This window comes from Spermophilus citellus, assembly GCF_964194105.1.
Source record: "Spermophilus citellus genome assembly, chromosome: 6".
NCBI lineage: Eukaryota > Metazoa > Chordata > Mammalia > Rodentia > Sciuridae > Spermophilus > Spermophilus citellus.
In genome coordinates, this window is record NC_138187.1 from 157,665,272 (window position 1) to 157,685,185 (window position 19,914).

Consider the following 19,914-nt stretch of genomic DNA (forward strand, 5'->3'; position numbering starts at 1 on the left):
ATTAGTTAATCTTGACTTAAGGAGAATTCAATTAAAGCTTCATGCTGCATAATCTTTGCTAAATCTTTTTGAAGCTTCTTTTATATGAAAAAGAAGCTAATTTTTCTAAAATAATAAAAATCTATACTCAGCTAACATTAAATAAACCAGAACATTATTTGCTTAGATTTGAGGTTTAAGACATTTGTCAAGGTAGAGGATTGTATTTTATTCCAAGTTAAGAGCTTTTGTAATTAACTTTATCAAATGGTAAATTTTATAGCTCTGAGATTTATACTTTTATACAGTTATTTCTCATCTACTAAAGAACTATTTAGGAATCTCAACCATTGAAATTTCTCTTTAAGCAGAATTCTAACATATACAATTTTTCCATAGTTTTTCAGATTGATTGAATATAAGTTTTCATTGTACTCTTAGATTTAGCTATCTACTATATTTTATGCTTCCTTTTACATCTATAATCATAAAAAATAGCCTATATCTTTTTTATATCTTATTGGATTTTGAAATCCATGTTTCTCTAACTGCCTTGAAAAATACAATAAAATAACTGAGTAGCTTTCAATCTTCTTCTACTTCTTTCTCCCTCCTTCCTCCTTCTCCTTCTTCATCTTTTAATAAGTTGTTTAGGACAGAATATTTGACTGCCACTTTGCACTTACACATTTTAAAAATTAAATTCTATCCAGCCAGTCATGATGGTGCACAGCCGAATCCCAGCAGCTCCGGAGGCTGACACAGGACGGTCATGAGTTCAAAGCCAGCCTCCACAACTTAGTGAGGTCCTAAGCAACTTAGCAAGACTCTGTCTCAAAATAAAAAATAAAAAAGGTCTGTGATGTGCCTCAGTGGTTAAGTGCCTCTGGGTTCAATCCACAGTACCAAAATTAATATATCAGTAGATAAATAAGATAAATAAAAATTAAATACCCAAGTTTTTGATTTCTCACACCAGTTTTGACCCTTTATAGGTTTCTTGAAATTTACTCATTTCATCTGAATTTTAGAATTCAGCAAACAAAATTCTTCAAAAGACTTTGTTTGTAATCTTTACTGTGTCTATCACTATGTTCCCCTCTTTGTCTTAATTTTTCATCTCCTCTATTTCTTACTCAGTCTTTCCAGTGATATATTAGGTATTAGATCTAACAACCCCATTCATTTTATTTACCACTATTTATTTTTAGAGTGCATCATCAGAGTATATCTGATATAAAATTCTAAGCACCTGAGCATACTTTCAAATCCCTCTGGATTCCTAGCTTCCTACCCAATTCACCTCCACCCACACAAACCCTGTCTAGATTTGGGGTTTGGGCTCTGGGTTGCTATGGATAGACTTTCTCCTTATCTATTCTTTGATTAAAACCACCACCCCCTTTTTTTTTGGGGGGGGTACAGGGGTTGAAACCAGGGGCACTTAACCACTGAGCAACACCCCCAACCCTTTTTTATTTTTTTTTTAATTTTCAGACAGGGTCTAACTAACTTGCTTAGGGCCTCGATAAATTGCTGAGGCTATATTTGAACTCTCAATCCTCCTGCCTTGGCCTCCTGGGCCTCTGGGATTGCAGGTATTCACCACCACACCTGATAATTAAAGTCTTTTATTAGAGACAAAAATAAGATATTTCCCACAACTAGTTAATCACCTTCACTTTTCATGGCTCCAGAATTTGTCACTGCTAATTTGTGTATTTAATCGAAGTTTGCAATAACTGGTTTTGTAAAGCAAATTCCCTGAAATCTAATATTCCTGAAGAAGGTTCTTCGGGAATCAGACCTTCATGTTTGAATTACAAGTTGTTCAGATATAGAAATATTAGGCACAAATATTTGCTTCCAACATATTTTAAAATATTCTTCCACTGTCCTCTCACATTTAGCATTGCCTTTGAGAAGTCTAATGTCAATCAGATTTGTGTTCTGTGGGAGATCTGATCTTTCCTTCTAGAAAGTTTCAGAATGGTTTTCTTTATTTTTGACAGTCGCACACTTCATTCTATGTCTTAGAGTTCATTTATCATTTTATCTCCAATTTGACACTCTATGAGCCCTGTAAATCTACAGTGCTTTATCTTTACCTCTGACTCATTTATCTTCATTACTTATTTAGGCATTTCCTCTGCTTTTATTGGCTTTCTAGGGCACTTATTACCTAGATGTTAGAATATGAACTGCCCTCCAAAACCTCCAAATCCCTTGACTTATTTTTCTTTTCATGTTTTCTTTCTCTTTTTTTCTCCCCTTTATCTTCTCAAACAGTTCCTCGATTGGATCTTCCAATTCATACAGTTATATTAGCTGTATTTAAAGCTCATTTCTTCTTACCTACTATATTCTTACTATAAATTATTATCACATTGTCCATACCTAAAGTTTATACTTAAGTCGATTTCTTATTCTTCTTCATGTTGTTAATGTCTTTCTTGATGTCCTTAAAGTTGTCATGCTTAATTAAAATTCTGTTCTAATAACTGCACCAGAAGATCAACATCATGTGGCCTGTGGACTCTTCCACGGGAATCCTACTCTTCAACGAGTAAACATTCCATCCTGTGGAATTGTGTTCCTTTGGGGTTCTCAGCTCCTTTTTCTGGCCATGTGTATAGTTGAGAAGGACCAAATCCGTGTGAATGGACAGGTAATGACTTCTGTATGGCATTATGGAAGAGAGAGCAAGAAGATAACTGCAAAACTTTCTTCCAAACTATGTTCATCCTCTCTTTTTCTGGTATTGTTTGGTCTGCCTGGTTTGGGGAAGGTGTTGACTTGTTTTTCTTTTTTTTTTGGGGGGGGGGGTAATTCTGGCCTTACTGAATTAATTGGGAAATGTTCTTCCTCTTCTATTTTCTTGAAAAAGAGTATATAAAATCGGTGAAGTAGACGTCACCAGTGATGACACCTGGGCCTGGAGCTGCCTTTTTGTAGAGATTTGAACTACAAATCCAAATTTTCAAAGTCATCACCATCCTCTTCTGGTTATTCCATTTCACCTTGAGTGACCTTTGGGAGATGGTAATTTGTAAGACATTTCATCTAGATTGTCAGATTTATTTGCATAGAGTTGTCTGTGCTAGTCAATAGGTTAGGGATGCAGGATCCCCCTTTAGAAAGGCAGTGAATTCACGTGGAACAGAAATATAACCTATGATAGTCGTAAGACAACCGTATGAATGTTAGAGAAGGACCTCATACATCGAGGATTTGATCTTGTCCATTCAGATTATGGACATTGGACATTTAAATTACATTGTCCCAAATGTTTTCAGAACGTCTAATTATAATTCCCTTTTTGGTGACCATAGGGGAGCCATATAATCCTCTCAAGGATTTATACATCTAACTAGCCTGGGCATGCAGGCCTTCCAGGCCCCGGTAAGGGTTTTCTATTTTACTCTAGTTGGAAGGTAGAAACCATGGTAGAGAGAGAGGGGATGAGATAAGATCACGTTGCATTATGAAAAGATCACTCTGGTTAAAGGAGAATGGACACCAGTGGAGCCTAAAGAGTGGAGGGAGACGAAGCCAGAGGCAGCACCATGACCCCACCTCTCCTGGCCAGGTGGCATCAGGAGCCACAGAGCAGAGCCACGTTTGCAAAGCCAGTCTGTGATCAACCTAATCTGCCACGAAACTGGATCTTCTGATGTAAGTGAATACAAAGAAAAAGACAAGCTATGTCAGAACATTTCTCCGCTGCCAGGACGCGTTCAGCCAAACCCTGAAGAGAAGATTCAGAAGTCCTACCCTATGTGAGGGAGGGTAGGAGGCAAGGGGTCCACAGAGCTCCGGACCTTTCTCAACAGCTCAGCATAGGACGGACTCGGCAAAGCCATCTGCTGTTCAATTGATTCTCCACTCCCAATACCTCCTTAAAAGCTTTGCCCCCTCTCCCTGGGTTCCCACCACTCCCTCCTGAGCGCATCCTCCGTACAGTCTCACCCCATGTAATTGCTTCTCAGCACTGCGCGAGAATGCTCTTTCTTAAAAATACCCTTAAAGTTCATCAGAGACTCTTCAACCTGTGGCCTTCTGCAGAGAGCTCAACTCCTTGCACAGCACGGTCTGCCCTGCTGACCTCCCCTGCCCGGTCCTTGGTCTCTGGTGCCCTTCATCCATCCAACCCAGCTCGCGCTTTGTCTCCTGCCGCATCTTCAGTTTCCCCCGGGGGCTGTGCGCTCCCACAGGCCTGGAGCACCCCCTCCACCCATGTGGGGCTCAGTCGACAACAGATAGCCTTTCTGATTGGCACTTGGCAAGCCCCGCCCCATGCCCGCCCCTGCTTCTCCCTGCCTTTGCCGCCCCTGCCTTCAGTGCACGCCCACCTTGACGCTCTGCTACCCACCCCATGCTGATCTCTATCCCAGAGTGCCTAGGACTCAGAGGACGTCTGTTTCTCCCACCAGAGTGCGAGAACCGGAAAGGTAGAACTGCATCTTTTTTCTTTACATTCCCATCTCGCAGCCCAGTATTTACAACCTAAGAGATACTTCCTATGTTTGTTGGATTTTCTTATTTAAGAGCATAAACATGTAAATGAGTTGGAAGACGCCATGAGAAGGCCAAGGTAATAGATGCAGTTCACACAGGCTGATCTGGTCACCTTGCCCCGTCCATGGTCTCTGGCTGCCCCCAAGAGTCTAGCGAACTACTTGACAAATGTGGGTCATTAATTTTAACATGGGGGGACCCGGTGAGAGTCAACCACCGCAAACTCACTTCTAGAGAAAAAAATCAAAGTGCTGGTCGACGAGGTCACTTCGCTGCTGGTGAAAAGGAATAACAATTTGATGGAGAACTGGTGAGCCACACACTTTGTCCTGCATTTACAGAGAAACCTGTTGAGGCTGTTCTAGGGGAAGACACTGATGTCACAGCTTCAGTCCTGAAGAGGAGGCCAGGAGAGTGGGCAGCGGCAGGTGCTGTCCCCAGCTACTCAATCTGACCATCTTAAAGCCTGCACCAAGGTCACAAAAGGAGTAAAGACAGGGACAGAGAGCCTCCTCTTCCACTCCCGCTGCCGGGGGCCACCTGATTGCACTGTGCCTCACGTAGATGGTGGCTTCCACTCAGCATTCAGCCCAGTCTGCTGCCCAACGCAAACCAATTTCTGAGCAATTCTTCCGGCAAGTGCCCTGGTCCTGTTGATCTCACAATTACATCTAGAAACACTTAACCATGAGGCATGTCAGTGGACTGGCCGCTTGGTGCTGCTTCCTCTCAACTTGGTCATCGCCACAGCCTGTGCTAAAAATAAAAAAATAAATTTCTTTGTCAGGCCAGGCTCAAGTTATTGCGCCAAAGGGAAGAAGCCTCCCAGATCCACTCTTGGTACTAAAATTTCTACCTTTAGAAAAACTACCGGGATAATGTATGTGGGGGTTAAAGGTGAATTTCTAAGGTTGTTCAATGGAGTGACATACAGAGAAGCAGGAATGATGGAAATCAACCCTGACAGACTCCTAAAATGGATGAAGGCCCAGCAACATGCTCATGGAACCAGGGAATTATTATGTTCTCAATTATTAGCTGACTAAAGGTCCAGCGACCCTGAGCAGAAAGAAGGGGTAGGATCCAGGACATGAGGATCAAACACAAGGCTAACCAGAGCCTCTGGTCCCCTGTCCTTCCCACCATATCCAGTCTAGATCTTGGGATCAGCAGCCCACTCGGGGCACATACCTCCTGGGAACGAGAATGGGAAGGAAAGGGTGAGAGGCAAAGAGGACTCCTTCCGTTATCTACGAGATCTAGGCAGGGAGACAGGCCCCAGGCACCCTGTGTGTTTACCAACTCCACCTCTTGGCCTCTCCAAGGAGAAGAAAACGGACAACCTAAATAGTGGATTTCAAACCCAGCTTGTCTTCAGGCTCATCAAGGAGTTTTGGAAAGACACTGATTCGGGACCTAGCCCTTGACATGCTGGTGTAGTAGATCTGTAATGGAACACAAAATCTGAATTTTAATGAAGTCCTCAATTTGAGAAACCACTGATGAAGTTTCTCTTATCTGGTGAAAAGGAGTAACAATTTGATCAAGGACTGGTGAGTACAAAGCAAGACATGGGCAGTGTGGAAGGCTGGGTGGGGCTGGAGAGATGGTTTTGTGGACAGCTGTGTCTCCCCAAGTTCCCAGGATGTGGAAACCCCAGGTTGCTGCTCCTGACAGTTTGTAAAAGCAAAACATTTTTTGATTGTCTTTCTACTATTGCCACGAACTAAATCACAGTAAATTGAACCTATAAACAAACAAATGGCCTTGCAATTTGTCCAGGGTAAGGCAAGTGCACCCAACAGCTAAGCATCAGTCTCACGTGTATTTGGTGAGTGCCTCCGCCAACCACTTAACACAGGGGTCTCAGAAGAAAGAAAGCACAGTCTGTCCGTCCTCTCCAGAGGCACAATCTGGAGCCCTTTTCCCATCTAAAATTTGTCATTCCTTGGACACTTTTATCTGGGGACCAGCTCCCTCGGGTCATATACCTACGGGCAAAGAGATTTTATTCTTCTTTCAAACTTGAAAAAACCTAATCCAAAGAGGCACGGTGGCACACACCTGTAAACCCAGTGACTCAGGAGGCTGAAGCAAGAGGATCACAAGTTCAAAGCCAGCCTCAGCAACCTAACAAGTTCCTAAACAACTTACTGAGACCTTGTCTCAAAATGAAAAATAAAAAGGGCTGGAAATGTGGCTCAGTGGTAAAGCACCTCCAGGTTGAAGAAGAAGAAGAAGAAGAAGAAGAAGAAGGAGGAGAAGGAGAAGGAGAAGGAGAAAGAAGAAGCAGCTGATTTAATGATGAAACCGTCCTTCATGGGAAAGGACTGTTATTGCATAAGGCAGGTGTAAGGTGAAGGCCAAGAATATTGTGTGTTGATCTTCTAAAATGAGAAATTCTGTCAGTGAGCTATAAGGGGCGAGAGGAAGGCAGACATGCCAGTTGCTGCAGAGACCAGGTCAAGAACAGCCTGAAAGCTTAAAAGCAATAGCAGTGCTCCCAAGGCAGAGGGAGAGGGGACAGCAGCCACTTGCAACTGTCCCCTGCAGTGGAACTGTAGCCTTGAGAAATGGGTGGGATCAAGAACTTCAGAGACCTGACACACTGGAGATGAACACTAACAGGTTTCCTGCAGCTATTAAGGAAATCAGTTTTAAGGAGTAAAGATTTAATTTAAGCATAGAATCTTTTGAGGCAGCTTTAAACTTTGAGGTTTTATACGATAGTGGAGATGTTGAGCTCCTGCCAATTACAGCATCTGCTCTACTTCCCGTTTTAGTAGCATCCAAAGAGTGCTCGACTTGGGGTCTGAAAACTTGCATTCGAGTGGCCTGAGTAAGCCATGCAATCCTTCGGAGCACACTTTCCTTGTCTGTAAAGTGAGCCTCCCGACTCTACCCCTCTGCCTTCCTTTCCAGTTTCTCACAAGAATGAAATGGAAATTGGAAAAGCATATGCTAAACTTATAGAAACAGAGTGCTGTTCCCTGGTGTGGCCACACCTGAAGTTGGTAGTGGGGATGCCCTGAACAGTGCTGTGACAGTGTCCACACTGTTGGACAGTAACCTGCAACCAGTCCTTGTGCTGGGCATGAGTGCATCTTCAGAGGGGTCTTGATGCAGGCCACCAAACTCCAGCAGTCTTCCTAATGATCTTCCTGATAATCTCAGATGGGGCTTTAGATGACAGCGGTTTGGGTGAGGTTGCTATGTCACCTTCCTTCTGAGACATGCTGTCTATTACCTACCATCTAGCTTTCCAGGTGGTAGGATGTCACACCTGTGGTATATTAGTTCTACCACTAGGAGGCACTGTAGTAACTGACCTGTGAAGCCCTCCCCAGCCGCTCCAGGGCTGCTACAGTTCGAGAAAGCCTATCACTAGCCCAGAAGATCACTGTATTTACAGAGCACCCAAACCACCCTTCCTGGCAAGGCTAGCTGTGCCTTTAACTTTCTCTGTCAGCCCCTGCAATCCAGAAGGCTCCTCCAGTGGGCTTCTTGATTTGCCAGCTAAGCACTAAAATTTGTTCCAAAGCTAAACTCTCTAAGACACATGATTTAAGCTTCTCTTTCAGCTAATTAGATATTGTTCTACAAATTGGGCTGTTCTCTCTGAAAGATGAGCTGCAATTTACTTTCCCTGCCCTCTCCTTAAACTTAAACTGAACTGTAAAACATAGCTGTTTGCTTGTTTAGTACAATCAGGAGATTATTTTGTGCAAGGAATAGATATCCATCTTCTTGCTAATGCTGAGCTTGTTTGGGCATTCCTTAATGGCTGCTATGAAAATGACGGAAGCTTTGCTTAGATCCCTTTTGCCCTTTTGAAAGCTGGACCCCACGGTGATTTATTGGCTCGTGCATCTGCGATAATCTCCCGAGTAACCGATCACAAACAACTGTGTTAACATGTCTTTACTCCACAAGGCGGGAGATCTTCACTGCCCCCATTTTACTGATGAAGAATTTGATCTCAAGGAGGTCAGGCCATTTGCTGACATCCAAACAGCTAGGTACATAGAGAAGCCAGACAGTGAAGCCAACACTTTCATCCTCAGATCCCTTAAATCTATTGTCTGAAGAATCCAGTGTCAGGTGAAGAAGAGGAAGGCAAAATGGCACAGGGCTCGGTGCCCACACACCTCAAATCCACTGCGGATTTCTTACAGCTCTGGATAAAATTCCAACCCTGAGGTCCTTTGAAACCTTCTGGGGCCGGGGGCTCTTGGACATAGTGGGAGAAAGGATCTTTTCTGGAAATTGCCTCTTTTATTGTGCAGGGGGCCGAGTATTCTCTCACCCTCAAGACTGTGCCCAACATCTGATGAATGGAGACGCTCTGAGCGGAGTGTACACCATCTTTCTCAACGGGGAGCTGAGCCAGAAGTTGCCGGTGTACTGCGACATGACCACAGACGGCGGTGGCTGGATCGTAAGTACACACAGCTGCTCTCCTAGCATGCAAATGTCCTTGGTGTCGCAATCTGCCTAGCTCAGCCTCTGTTGGCCCAGCGTCACTATCCATCTGGCCATCCTTTCACCCACACCTCCGTGTTCAGTAGCCCAGTGGGAGATTTAGCCAGGCAGAGATGAGGATCAACATATCCAGGCTGCAGTGAGGAGGCCTGAGGAAGGGCCAGGATGACTGCCTTCCCTCCTGTCCCTTTTGCAAGGAGAGCGCATGCAGGAGGGTGCTGGGGAGAGGGGTCATGACCAGAGCCCAGGAACCTGCCTGCAGGGGGGCTGCAGCTGTAATAAAGCACAGAGGAGGATCCCCTCTGTATAAGAGGAGCCTCCCTGGCCAGGCAGTAAGGTTCCTTCTCTCGGAGGGTCACACTGGGGGGTGGGGGCAAATGAGGGGCAGAACTTGGATGGCCACCTCCAAGGGCCTTCCCTGTCCTCCTCCTTCTCCGGATGCTGGTTCTCTCCCAGAGCTATCATCACAGCCCTCAGAGAGCACCACTTACTGTCACGGCCCCCTCCCACGTCTAACAGGCCAGTACAGAGCTGAAGGAAAGGGGGGGCCTCCCTCATGGCCACCTCTCCAGACAGGCCACCGTGCAGATGGAGCTGCCTGGTGCAAGATGGAAATGGCCTCCCCTCCACCCCCTGCGCGTCCCCCACCAGCACCGCCGATGCACAGTGCCAGATCCTCGGGGCGCAAAATGGGTGGTTTTTGAATAGAGAGAAATGGTGACTATGCTCCTAACAGCCACTCTCGGGAGGCATTTTCTTTTATGTTTCTGACATATTTGTGCCTCCTTCTTAAAGCATAATTGGAAATTGAAGCCGAGGCTGATGTATTGGAGGTTAAATGAAATTAGCACTTAAACAGCTCAGGATGTGAATGATATGCGGTTGCTTTGGCTGCAATAAGACGATGACAGTTACCAGATGATTTGAAGCTGCTTCTGTTCCTGTGGAGAGAAATGCTTTCTACCACACTCTGTGATACAAAAGATTAATTTGAGAGTCAGACCTATTTCCCCTGACTATTTGAGAGCTTGATAAGTGTCCTGGATCCTTTCTACATTGTAAGGGGTGCAAATTGGCATCAATGTCACCCCACAGCCTAGTCACCAGGGGCCTCTGTGCTGCAAGGAAATATTGTGAGCATTTCTTCCAAAAGCTGCAGTGTGGATCCTGAGCTCTGTTCTGAAACCTTCCTTATCTGGGCATCTTCGCCATTGTCCATACGGGACCCAGTTGCACCAATTTATTCAATTTTATTCGCCGTCGCTTTTCCTGATCATCTCTCCCCTCTCGCGTCCCCCTTGCTCTTCACAGGTATTCCAGAGGCGGCAGAACGGCCAAACTGATTTTTTCCGGAAGTGGGCGGACTACCGCGTGGGTTTCGGGAGCCTGGAGGACGAGTTTTGGCTAGGTAACGCCTGCTTCCCGCTTTGCCCTGGTGTGCTGCTCTGGCTTTTGGTGCAGCTCTCTCCTTTCTGCGTCCATCTGGAATCATCCGGAACCCGTGTCTGCTGAGCAGCTGACAGCTTGCGGATTGCTTTCAGAACCCCCTGCCCTGTTTGGCTGCACTATTGATCTGTTTTATCTTATTGTGGTGTTTTCCTCTTTGCTCCGTCTCTTCCCATCCTCATTAATAGTCTCTTATGCTGATGGGTCTCGACATAAGGCAGCTACAAAGGGAAGGAACTGCTAGGCAGGGGAAGGGGCACCGGGAGCAAGGGGCAGGCTGGCCAGGGAAATGAGGCCGGTCGCTCTGCTTGGTTCCTGGGAGCATGTCACTACCTGACTGGGAAGGAGAAGGAAAAGATGAAAGTGCCATTTGAGGCGAGCGGCAGTTTCTTGGAGGTCTGACACAACAGGAGGTTTAGATGGAAAGCTGGGGCAGCCCGAGAAGGTGCAGAAACACTGGAGCCAGGCAGGGGACCCAGTGTCTGTTCGTGATGCCCTCGTCTCCCACCTGGTTAGATTTCCATAGCGACTGAGAAAGGCCAGCAGAGGAGAAGGCAGAGAATCAAGTCCCACTCTGGTGGTCTCCTCTCTTCCTCCCCTGCACCATCTCATCCAAGCCTCACCATCTACCCAGATGTCCAGGTAGCAGCCCCTGAACTCCCGGGCCTCCCCATTGCCCACAGAGCCTCCGAATGATCTTCCTCACTCCCCACGTCTGAGCAGGTCAAGCCCTCTGTGAACCCTTTTCAGTGACTCCCTCTCACACCCAGAGGAGGGGTAAACAGCTCCGCCACAGAACAAGGGCCTCTCCAACCACCCCTGCCTATCTCACTGTCCTTTCTGGCCAACTCCAAACTCCAGATTGCTCTCAGAACCACTGAGATGCCTCTGTAAGAACACTCTCAGCCACTTCTCCCTGCACGCACTCGGGTGTCCAGCCACCTATATGCAAAGTCCAGCTAAGCACCCCTTCCTCCATAGGACCTGTCCTGACCATTTCCTCACCTGTCACCTTTGGGAGAACTGGCTCTCCTCTCTCTGTTGTGACCCAAATCACAACATCCCCATCCCTTTCTGCCCTCTTGACTGTACTGTATAAGCTTTGCTCTGGGCTGGGCCCACCCCTGCACCCACCCCATACCCATCTTCCAATGCCATTGCCTATAGCCATGCCTGGGGATAGTAGGTGTCCACAGTACAGATGTCAATCATCAGTGATAACTATTTAGCGAATATCTATTAGATAGCCAAATCTGTGTTTGCCAATGTAGGTGATAAAAAAAGGTAAAAACTATATAAACACATTGAGGAAAAAGTCAAATGGGAAAATGTGCTTACCTTTTTGTGATATCAGAGATTGAACCTATGGTACCCTACCACTGAGAAAAATCCACAGCCCTTTTTATTTTTTGAGACAGGACCACACCAAGTTGCTGAGGCTAGCCTCAAACTTGTGATCCTCCTGCCTCAGTCTCTAGAGTTGCTGGGATTACAGGTGTGCACCACTGCACCCGGCCAAAATACACAGACCTTGAAAGCATTTGCAAATACTTGGGAGGCAATCATGATGCACATGAATCAATGTATCCATAAGCAGATAGGACTTACGTTTCCCAGGCCTAAGCCAAACCAGTTTCCTGGGTTTTTGTCAAATCTGTGAAATATATAAACTATCAGGAACTCAAATTTTCTATGTATCACTTTTTTATTTGGTTAAATCTATTTGTTAAAAAAAAAAAACAACTTTACAGAGTTGCCAAAAAAGGAAATCTGGTTATCATGTGTCATAAGTAAAAGGAAACCTCAAAAATAAATGCAAAGAAAAGAAAGCAATACTGTTAACTGAGAGTTCCACCCAGGGACTTTGGTGCTGGTGGTGGTATGAAAATGGAGATGGGAAAGTGTTGGGCGTTAAACCACAAAGTGCTAGAACCAAACTGGGACTGGGAATTGAGGCCAGGGTCAAGGTCAGGTTCAGGGTCAGGGCTCCTCCTTCAACTCTGAAGAAGGACTGAGAGAATTTGGAAATACCTTTCCCCTAAAGGTCAAGATTATTTCCTGCCTGTTTGAGTCAGCGTTTTTGATGCTGTGGTTAAAGATGTGACCAGAACTATTTTAAGGGAGGAAAAGTTCATTTGGGGACTGTGGGTCAGCGACTCAGCAAACACCAGTCAAAGAGCCTCCCACTTGCAGGCCATGTAAAGCTTTAAATCCCAAACAGGATAAAGAAGCCAAAAGATGTGGGTGACCTGCAGTCAATCGTTTCACTTCTCTGGACTTAAGCTTTCCCTTCCACAAAACAAAGAGGTCGGCTGGAGTAAGCTCTAATTCCCTCCACCGATGCAATTCTTTGATTCTAAATCATGGCACACTCAGATAGCTATCAGATGTCCCAGCAAAGCAAGAAGAGCCCAGTTCAGTTCGCAGATAGAAAGCAGAACTCGGAGGTCACCAGCAAGGCAGGGCAAGGCGTCAAATGTTCGGGCAGAGAGGTCAAAATCAGACCATCCTGGGGCAAGTGGGCAAGAAAGTATCTATGAGAAAATATCACCATGTGGGACCTGGACTCCACCCAAGCTCTGGGCTTGCAGGGATTTACACCTTCCAAGAATACATGAGCCCAAGGTCTGGAGTACTTAGAGGCCAAGGAGATAGTATGTGAGGGGGGTGGGGAGGGGAGAAACTGGCCAGGAGACCAGCAAAGAGGCAGCCGTGCAAGACATAGCAGGTAGAGAGAAGGGAACAGAGACAGAGCAAGACAGATGCTCCTGAACTTATGATGGGGGTTAAATCCAGATAAATTCACCATGAGTTGAAAATATTGTCCAGTGGGAAATGCATCTGCTATACCCAACACCCCAGCTTAACAACACAGTACAGAGCAGAGCACAAATCATTTCCCATTGGGATCAGCTGGTGGCAGCTGAGCACTGTGGCCCAGTGTCGAAAGAGAGAGAATACTCACAGCAGAGCATTAGCCCAGCCAGAGACCCAAACCCAAAGCACAGTTTCCACTGGATGCATACAATGTTCACCCCACTGTAAAGTCAGGAGATGGTAAGATGAGTCACTGGTAAGTCAGGTACTACCTGTACTCCCTGACCTGGGTCTGGTGATCCCCGGAGGCCTGGAGGCAGACAGAGAAGGGCCAGTGTGATGAAAGATGGATAGAGCCCCTTCTGCAGACTACAGGACACATGAGGACGTTGGGACCCCTGGGACGCTCCAGAATTCCTCTGTTGAGCCATGCTACCTCATGCTTCCTGCCGCCCATGCCACAGGCTTCCCGCCCTGCGATGCCGCCTGTCCTTTTCTTTCCATACCATGACTTGGCATAGAAGAGGGCAAGGGACAGGCCAGGAGTCCTGAGGCTTCGGGTGTGTCAGTTATAGGGTCAGCACGGGGGGTCAGCACCCTGTGCTGCCTGGTGGCCCTCGTCAGCAGCATTGGGCTGGCCTCTTTACAGGAAAAGTAATCCAGCAGGGACTATTGGATAACAGTTCGAGAAGCACTGGGGCAAAAGCAACCTGGATGCCCTTGTCTTCCCTGTACCATCTGTGTCAAGGTCAAAGTCACATTTCCCTTCCACTTCCAAAGCTGCCTGAGGCCCGGCTCAGTGCACTCTCTGCTCTTCTGCACAGGGCTGGACAACATACACAGGATCACGTCCCAGGGCCGCTACGAGCTGCGTGTGGATATGCGAGACGGACAGGAGGCGGCCTTTGCATACTACGACAAGTTCTCCGTGGAGGACGGCAGGAGCCTGTACAAACTCCGCATCGGAAGCTACAATGGCACTGCAGGTATCTGTGGCCCCAGGAGCACTGGGCATGCAGCAGGAAGGCCCCAATGACCTAGACCTGAGCTGCATGGGGGAGGAGCACCACCCACAGAGCTCTCTGTAGCCAGGGAGGACGGCTGGACCGCGAGAGTTGCTGGCTCTGGTCCCAGCCCTGGCCCCTCTGATGACCTGCAACCAATTTATCAGGACTTTGGTTTCCTCACCTGGAAAATCATAAGATGTCCATCCTACTTCATAGTGTAGACAGAAAAAAAAATCAGTAAATGTCATGAAAGTGCCTTTAAAAAGTTTTTAGTTGAGAAGTGCAGTGTGAGAGGGAAGGCTTGCTCTCCTTAGCTAGGTTAGCCTGTGTGGACTCTTACCCAGAGACAGCGGAAGCAGCTCTCATCTGGGTAGGATGTCCCCTGCAGTGACCTAAGACAGTCTTTGAGGAATGAAATTAATACAGATCCCCTCAATCCCTGAGATGCCCTCTCATCCCGTGAAGGAGCGAAGGACGGTCCCTAAGTGTTCCTCGTTGGCCATGAACATTGCTTTCCTTCCTCCAAGAGAGCCACATGCACCATCGGGTTTTCCGGGTAGATTTTTATGGCATTTCTACCAAGCAGACAAACCCGCTCCGGGAGCTCTGTGGCATTAATAGTTCGATCAAGACACAGCATCAGTCTGCTCCTCAGGCTCTGCCAGTCTGTTCCTTATTTCCTGTTATAACATATTTCATAAAGACTGTCGTGCCAGATATTCTACTGTCTGGGACAGGGAGTTACTGGCTCTCATTAACTCCAATTTCAGGGCTAAGCGTTGGTGTTTAATTTTAGCAACATTTTTTATGCCTCTTAGAATTAAGAAGAGCATCAAGGCATTGCCCTTCCAATTACTGCATCGGCTCAATTACTTCTGTCTTCAGCCAGGTATTATAACTCCAAAGAGAAGACGCACTTTCTTTTGTTCCTTCTCATATCTGAGATCATTCGCAATGGCTGTCAGACAAGCCCAGCCAAAGGTCTAATTTGCCACACTTTGAGCATAAAATAGCCATTGAAATGGACGTATCAAACAAAATGTCAGACTAAATCATTTCAAAAATAATCAAATGCTGTTCACGCCCTAGGATTAGAGCTGTGCCTGTAGGAAAGCCATTCTAATTCCCCTGGAGGAAGAACGGCACGCCCTTCCACTTCTGTGCCTGTGCCCCCTTCCTCGCTCCTCTTCTGCAAGCCTGGGCTTCACCTGTCTAGCTGGGGCACAGCCCCTGCTGCCTCTGGCCAGCCTTGTCTCCCTGCTGGGTCCCCCCCACCCCACCCCCAGGACAGAACAGGTGGATTCCCTCTGACTCTCCTGTGTCAGAGGCAAATCCTGCCACAGCTCTGCTCCCGTTGTTGTAATTGAATATGATTCATTCTTTGCCTTGCAAAGAGGAAATCCTGGCTCGCTGCAACTGCTCCATCTAGGCAGCTCCACAGGCAGGTTCCTCCTGGACCAAGCAGCTTTCCAGGAGGAGAGGCCCCGCCCCTTCTTTCTGGCATGTCTAATATTGCTGGATCCCCTTGATGTTGCTGGATTCTACTGGTCCTACTGGCAACAAGCTGTGCTGAGGCTCCAAGTTCAGCCCTTTTCTCAAGGTACTAACTTACCAGTCTCTAGGTGGGGCTCTACTTCGGTAAGAACGGAGGATTCCAGATTCCATGTGAATCCATAAGAGGGTGTTGCACAACTCCTAAACGTTTACTGTGCCCGTTGCATAGACTCAAAGGAAGCATAGGACGTGGCCTCCACAAGAACTAAACAGCCAACTAAAAAAGAAACAACTAGGAAGTTACTCACCACACCATGAAGGGCGCCCCCTTCCTATTTAAGGGGGGCTCAGAGAGGCAGTTGAGGAAGGCTTCTGACGGCTGCTGCATTTGAAGGAGTTGTCCATGGTCAGGAAAACGCCCCTGGATGAGAAGCCAACGTGGAGGGGGAGGCTGCGGTGGGCCACGGGGCAGAGTGAAGTTCATAAGGAATAGAAAGAAACTGGTGAAGGAGAGGAGCCTGAGTCTCCGCCGCCCCTACACTGAAGGAGCAGATTGAGTCTTAGCCTGTGGCCAGCAGGGAGCCCCTGTGAGTCCTGAAGGCGTGACAGCAGTGTGGGTCTAGGAAGGTCACTGGATGAGCCCTACACAGGATAAGGGAAATTTGAGCAAAAAACAGAGAGTCACTAGTGGCTGCTGCACAAAACCTAATTCATAGGAGGTGATGGGAGGCCTGCTAATGTTGGGGCTGAGAGAAAGGTGTCAGTCTAACAGTGGGTCAGGAGAGGGGCACCAAGATACATGAGATGATGTGTGAGGCAGAAACGGGGAGAGGAGGCAGATTTGTGGAGAACGTAAAGACCAACGTCAGGAGCACGTCTAAGAGAGTGACAGGCAGCATCAGAGCAGACACTGGAGAGGATGGAGTAACAGGGTGACTTCTAGGCTGCAGAGGGATAATCAGGCTAAGATAGTGACAAGGGTGGAGGCACACAGCCAAGACAGAACTAAAGAAAGAGTCACAGGACAGGAGGATTGGTCCAAGCATGTTTAAGACAAAGGATATGAGTGTGACTTAGGAAAAGAGGACATGAGAAATACTAAAAAAAAAAAAAAAAAAAAAAAAACAGAAGGAAAAAGGGAAGAAGACTTTTCTGCCTTTTCCAGGATTGGGAAGAGATGACAAAGAATAAAGTTATAGGTGGTGGGATTAGCTCCAGATGAGGCTAGAAGTATATAGCCCAGTAGTGAAGTACTTGCCCAGCATGCACGAAGTCCTGGCTTCAATCCCCAGCATTGCAGAAAAACCAAACAAATAAAATAAATAAACAAATAAAAACCCTTGGAGATGCTAAAGTGGACAGAATAGAGAAAATGACATGTGGCTTTAGGGACTCCCCCAGCCCCTGAGGTCAGCTTCCCTGTAAAATGAAGATCCACTGGCCAGGGGCCCGGCTGTGGTGGGATGCTCTGGGGGCAGTGAGCAGCCACTGTGGGCACAACTCAGAAGCCACAGGATCAAAACCCAGCCTCACAGCAAAAATCAGCTCTGGATGCAGCTAAGGTCATTTTCACTCCATCAACAGCATGAGTCCCCCTCTCAACAGCCCAGCCACAAATCCTCCTCCAAATCCTCCCAACCATTACACACAAATGACAATCTGACCCCCTCCTCAAACCTTCAATTCACATAAGCCCCCTGCACAATGTCCCCAACAAGAGCTCACCCAGCCCCCATGCACCTGAGAATAGAAATCTCACCACGGCTCTAAGATCTTGTGAACAGCTCAGATATTTAGAGAATTTCTCCCCTATGGTCAGCCAAACATGCCTCTTTAGTCCATATACTTCCTCACAAAACTATTGAATGTTTCTTTTTCTCAATAATCCATCAGATATTTGACAAAGGTGATCGTGGACCCGTCTCCCTCTTGAGCCTGCCATTCCCAAGATACAGCCCCTGGCCCCACCCACCTGTCCTCTGACACAGTCCTGGTTTTTCCATCCCCCTGTTTCCTGTAGATGCAACTCTGGTTTGCTAACGTCCAAGTTCTTGCAGCACCAAGTTCTGAACATGGGTTTGAGGCATGGTCTGATCAGGGCTGGTGTCTGGCAAAAGCCAGGCTGAACCTACACAAGGAACACCCAGAAAGGTCCAATGAGCATGGCTCATCACTGTATCCTGTGGAGACAGGACGAACCACGATTGCTCTGAGTCCCAGTGCAGTGTCCTTGTGCCTGGAGGAAGCAGACGGGGTGTGGAGAGGGGTCGTGTGGATGGAGTTCTCAACAAAAGGCCAGGGGACGAGGAAATGGGCTGGAGAGGGCAGCACAGAAGTCGCCACCCTGGGGTCAAGTGACGGGCTGAGCTTAGCCAAGCCAGGGGAGGGACAGAGCGGAAGGTACATGAGGGTTCCACAGGTGGGGGCCAGCTCTCCTGGGAGCGGGTCAGATGTCCCTATCCACTGTCGAGAGAGACAAATGGGACAGCCTCGTGGTGTTCTTCCTTGCAGGGGACTCCCTCAGCTATCACCAGGGCCGCCCGTTCTCCACAGAGGACCGAGACAATGACGTGGCAGTTACCAACTGCGCCATGTCGTACAAGGGAGCTTGGTGGTATAAGAACTGCCACCGGACCAACCTCAACGGGAAGTATGGGGAGTCCAGGCACAGTCAGGTGGGTACTGCTCCGCTGTGGTTAGAGGTGGCCCAGAGCCTGGAACCCACGGCCCTCAGCTCTGTCTTAAATGCCCACGTGAGTCCAGCATTTCCTGATGAAAAAGAGACACGGAAGAGTCTTGAGAAAGAACTGCCATAAAGAGAACAGTAACGCTGAGTGGGGTAGAGACAGGCAGGGCAGGAGCCAGGGCGAGGAGGGGAACCCACACCCAGGAGTGGCACCCCCAGAGGCCTGAGCAGCAGACGGCTCCCACTCCATTTCCTCATGGAAGGAGCTTGTCAGCTCCAGAGACGACTTCACGGGCTCAACTGCATCCTAAGAGGAGACCCAGGAAGGGAGAGATCAGAAATACCAGAGTAAGCTGGTATTTCCGCCAAAGACTGCGTATGCCCTGACGGAGCTGGGTGGGGGGGGGACAGCTGAGCCAGCTAGGACTTCCCAGGTGGACACTGAGAGGCCACACGGAAGGAAACCCCTTGGTTCCTGGCAAACCCAGATGGTTAGCCATCCCAGGTGGAAACCCCCAGCCTCCTTTCAGGAGCAAGCAGTCTGCTACTCTCTTCAAAATGCCTGCACACTCTCAGTATTTTAAAATTCACCACCATCCACTCATGCAGGCAACTCCTGAAAGCCAAAATGTCAAGCCAGCGATAAGGAATCACCTGCAACATGTTCCCAGGGAAGGCCAGGCCACCGGCAGGTAGAAAGGGAAAGTGGATAGAGGGTCCGCTCTGGCTTTATTGGCAACTCAGCCACAAAGCTACAGCTAGATCCACAACTTGGGCCCCCTGTACCCCCTTCTTTTCATCAAGGGAAGGGTGACCTGACACGCTTCTCTTTCGCACGCCCAGGGGATCAACTGGTACCACTGGAAAGGCCACGAGTTCTCCATCCCCTTCGTGGAAATGAAGATGCGGCCCTACAACCACCATCTCACCGCGGGGAGGAAGCGGCGGGCCCTATGGTTCTAAACAGGGGGCAGTTGATCTTCCTGTCATTTGTTTGTATTTTGTAATATGCCACCAGGGGGGAGGGTCATAATGATGTGCTTTGCGACATATTCAGAGTACTTGGAGGAGGCCAGGTGAGCAGGAATCAGTGACTGCCACCGCTCCTAGTTTCTGCTGCCTTGGAGCCTGACCCCAGCTCCGTCTGCGATGGCCCTCCTCACCAGTCGTCCCCGACCTTCCCCTCCTCTCCCAACAAGGAGGAAACGTGGGAAGTTTGCTTGAAAGGCACTCTGAAGGCCCCTCATAGAGTGCAGGTTGCTGCAGTGGCGCGGGCCTTCTCGTTCGACCCTGCTCCTGAGATGCCTCTACCTTCCAGGTAGCCTTGGTCTGGCCGTGGCCTTCTACCGGCCCAGAGAAGCAGCCTCAGCCAGGCAGCTTGGCCAACAATCCCCTTCAGAGGGCAGAAACCCGCCACACCCTGACCCGAGGGCCGGAGTCCTTGAGAATGGCCGAAGACCGTCCTCTCTGCCACTCTTACTTTTT

General features: G+C 47.9%; 1 protein-coding gene across 2 annotated transcripts in view; it reads left to right on the forward strand.

Annotated features, from left to right (window-relative positions):
- Nucleotides 1–19,392, forward strand: part of TNR (tenascin R) — a gene marked incomplete at both ends in the record, with an annotated part of 72,834 nt that extends 53,442 nt beyond the window's left edge. For both annotated transcript variants that reach the window (XM_081300340.1, XM_081300341.1), the window contains 5 exons: nt 8,784–8,935; nt 10,291–10,387; nt 14,067–14,228; nt 18,255–18,418; nt 19,273–19,392. In XM_081300340.1, coding sequence (XP_081156466.1) covers nt 8,784–8,935; nt 10,291–10,387; nt 14,067–14,228; nt 18,255–18,418; nt 19,273–19,392 — 695 coding nt within the window. The remainder of the gene's footprint in view (nt 1–8,783; nt 8,936–10,290; nt 10,388–14,066; nt 14,229–18,254; nt 18,419–19,272) is intronic.
- Nucleotides 19,393–19,914: the final 522 nt, after the last annotated feature.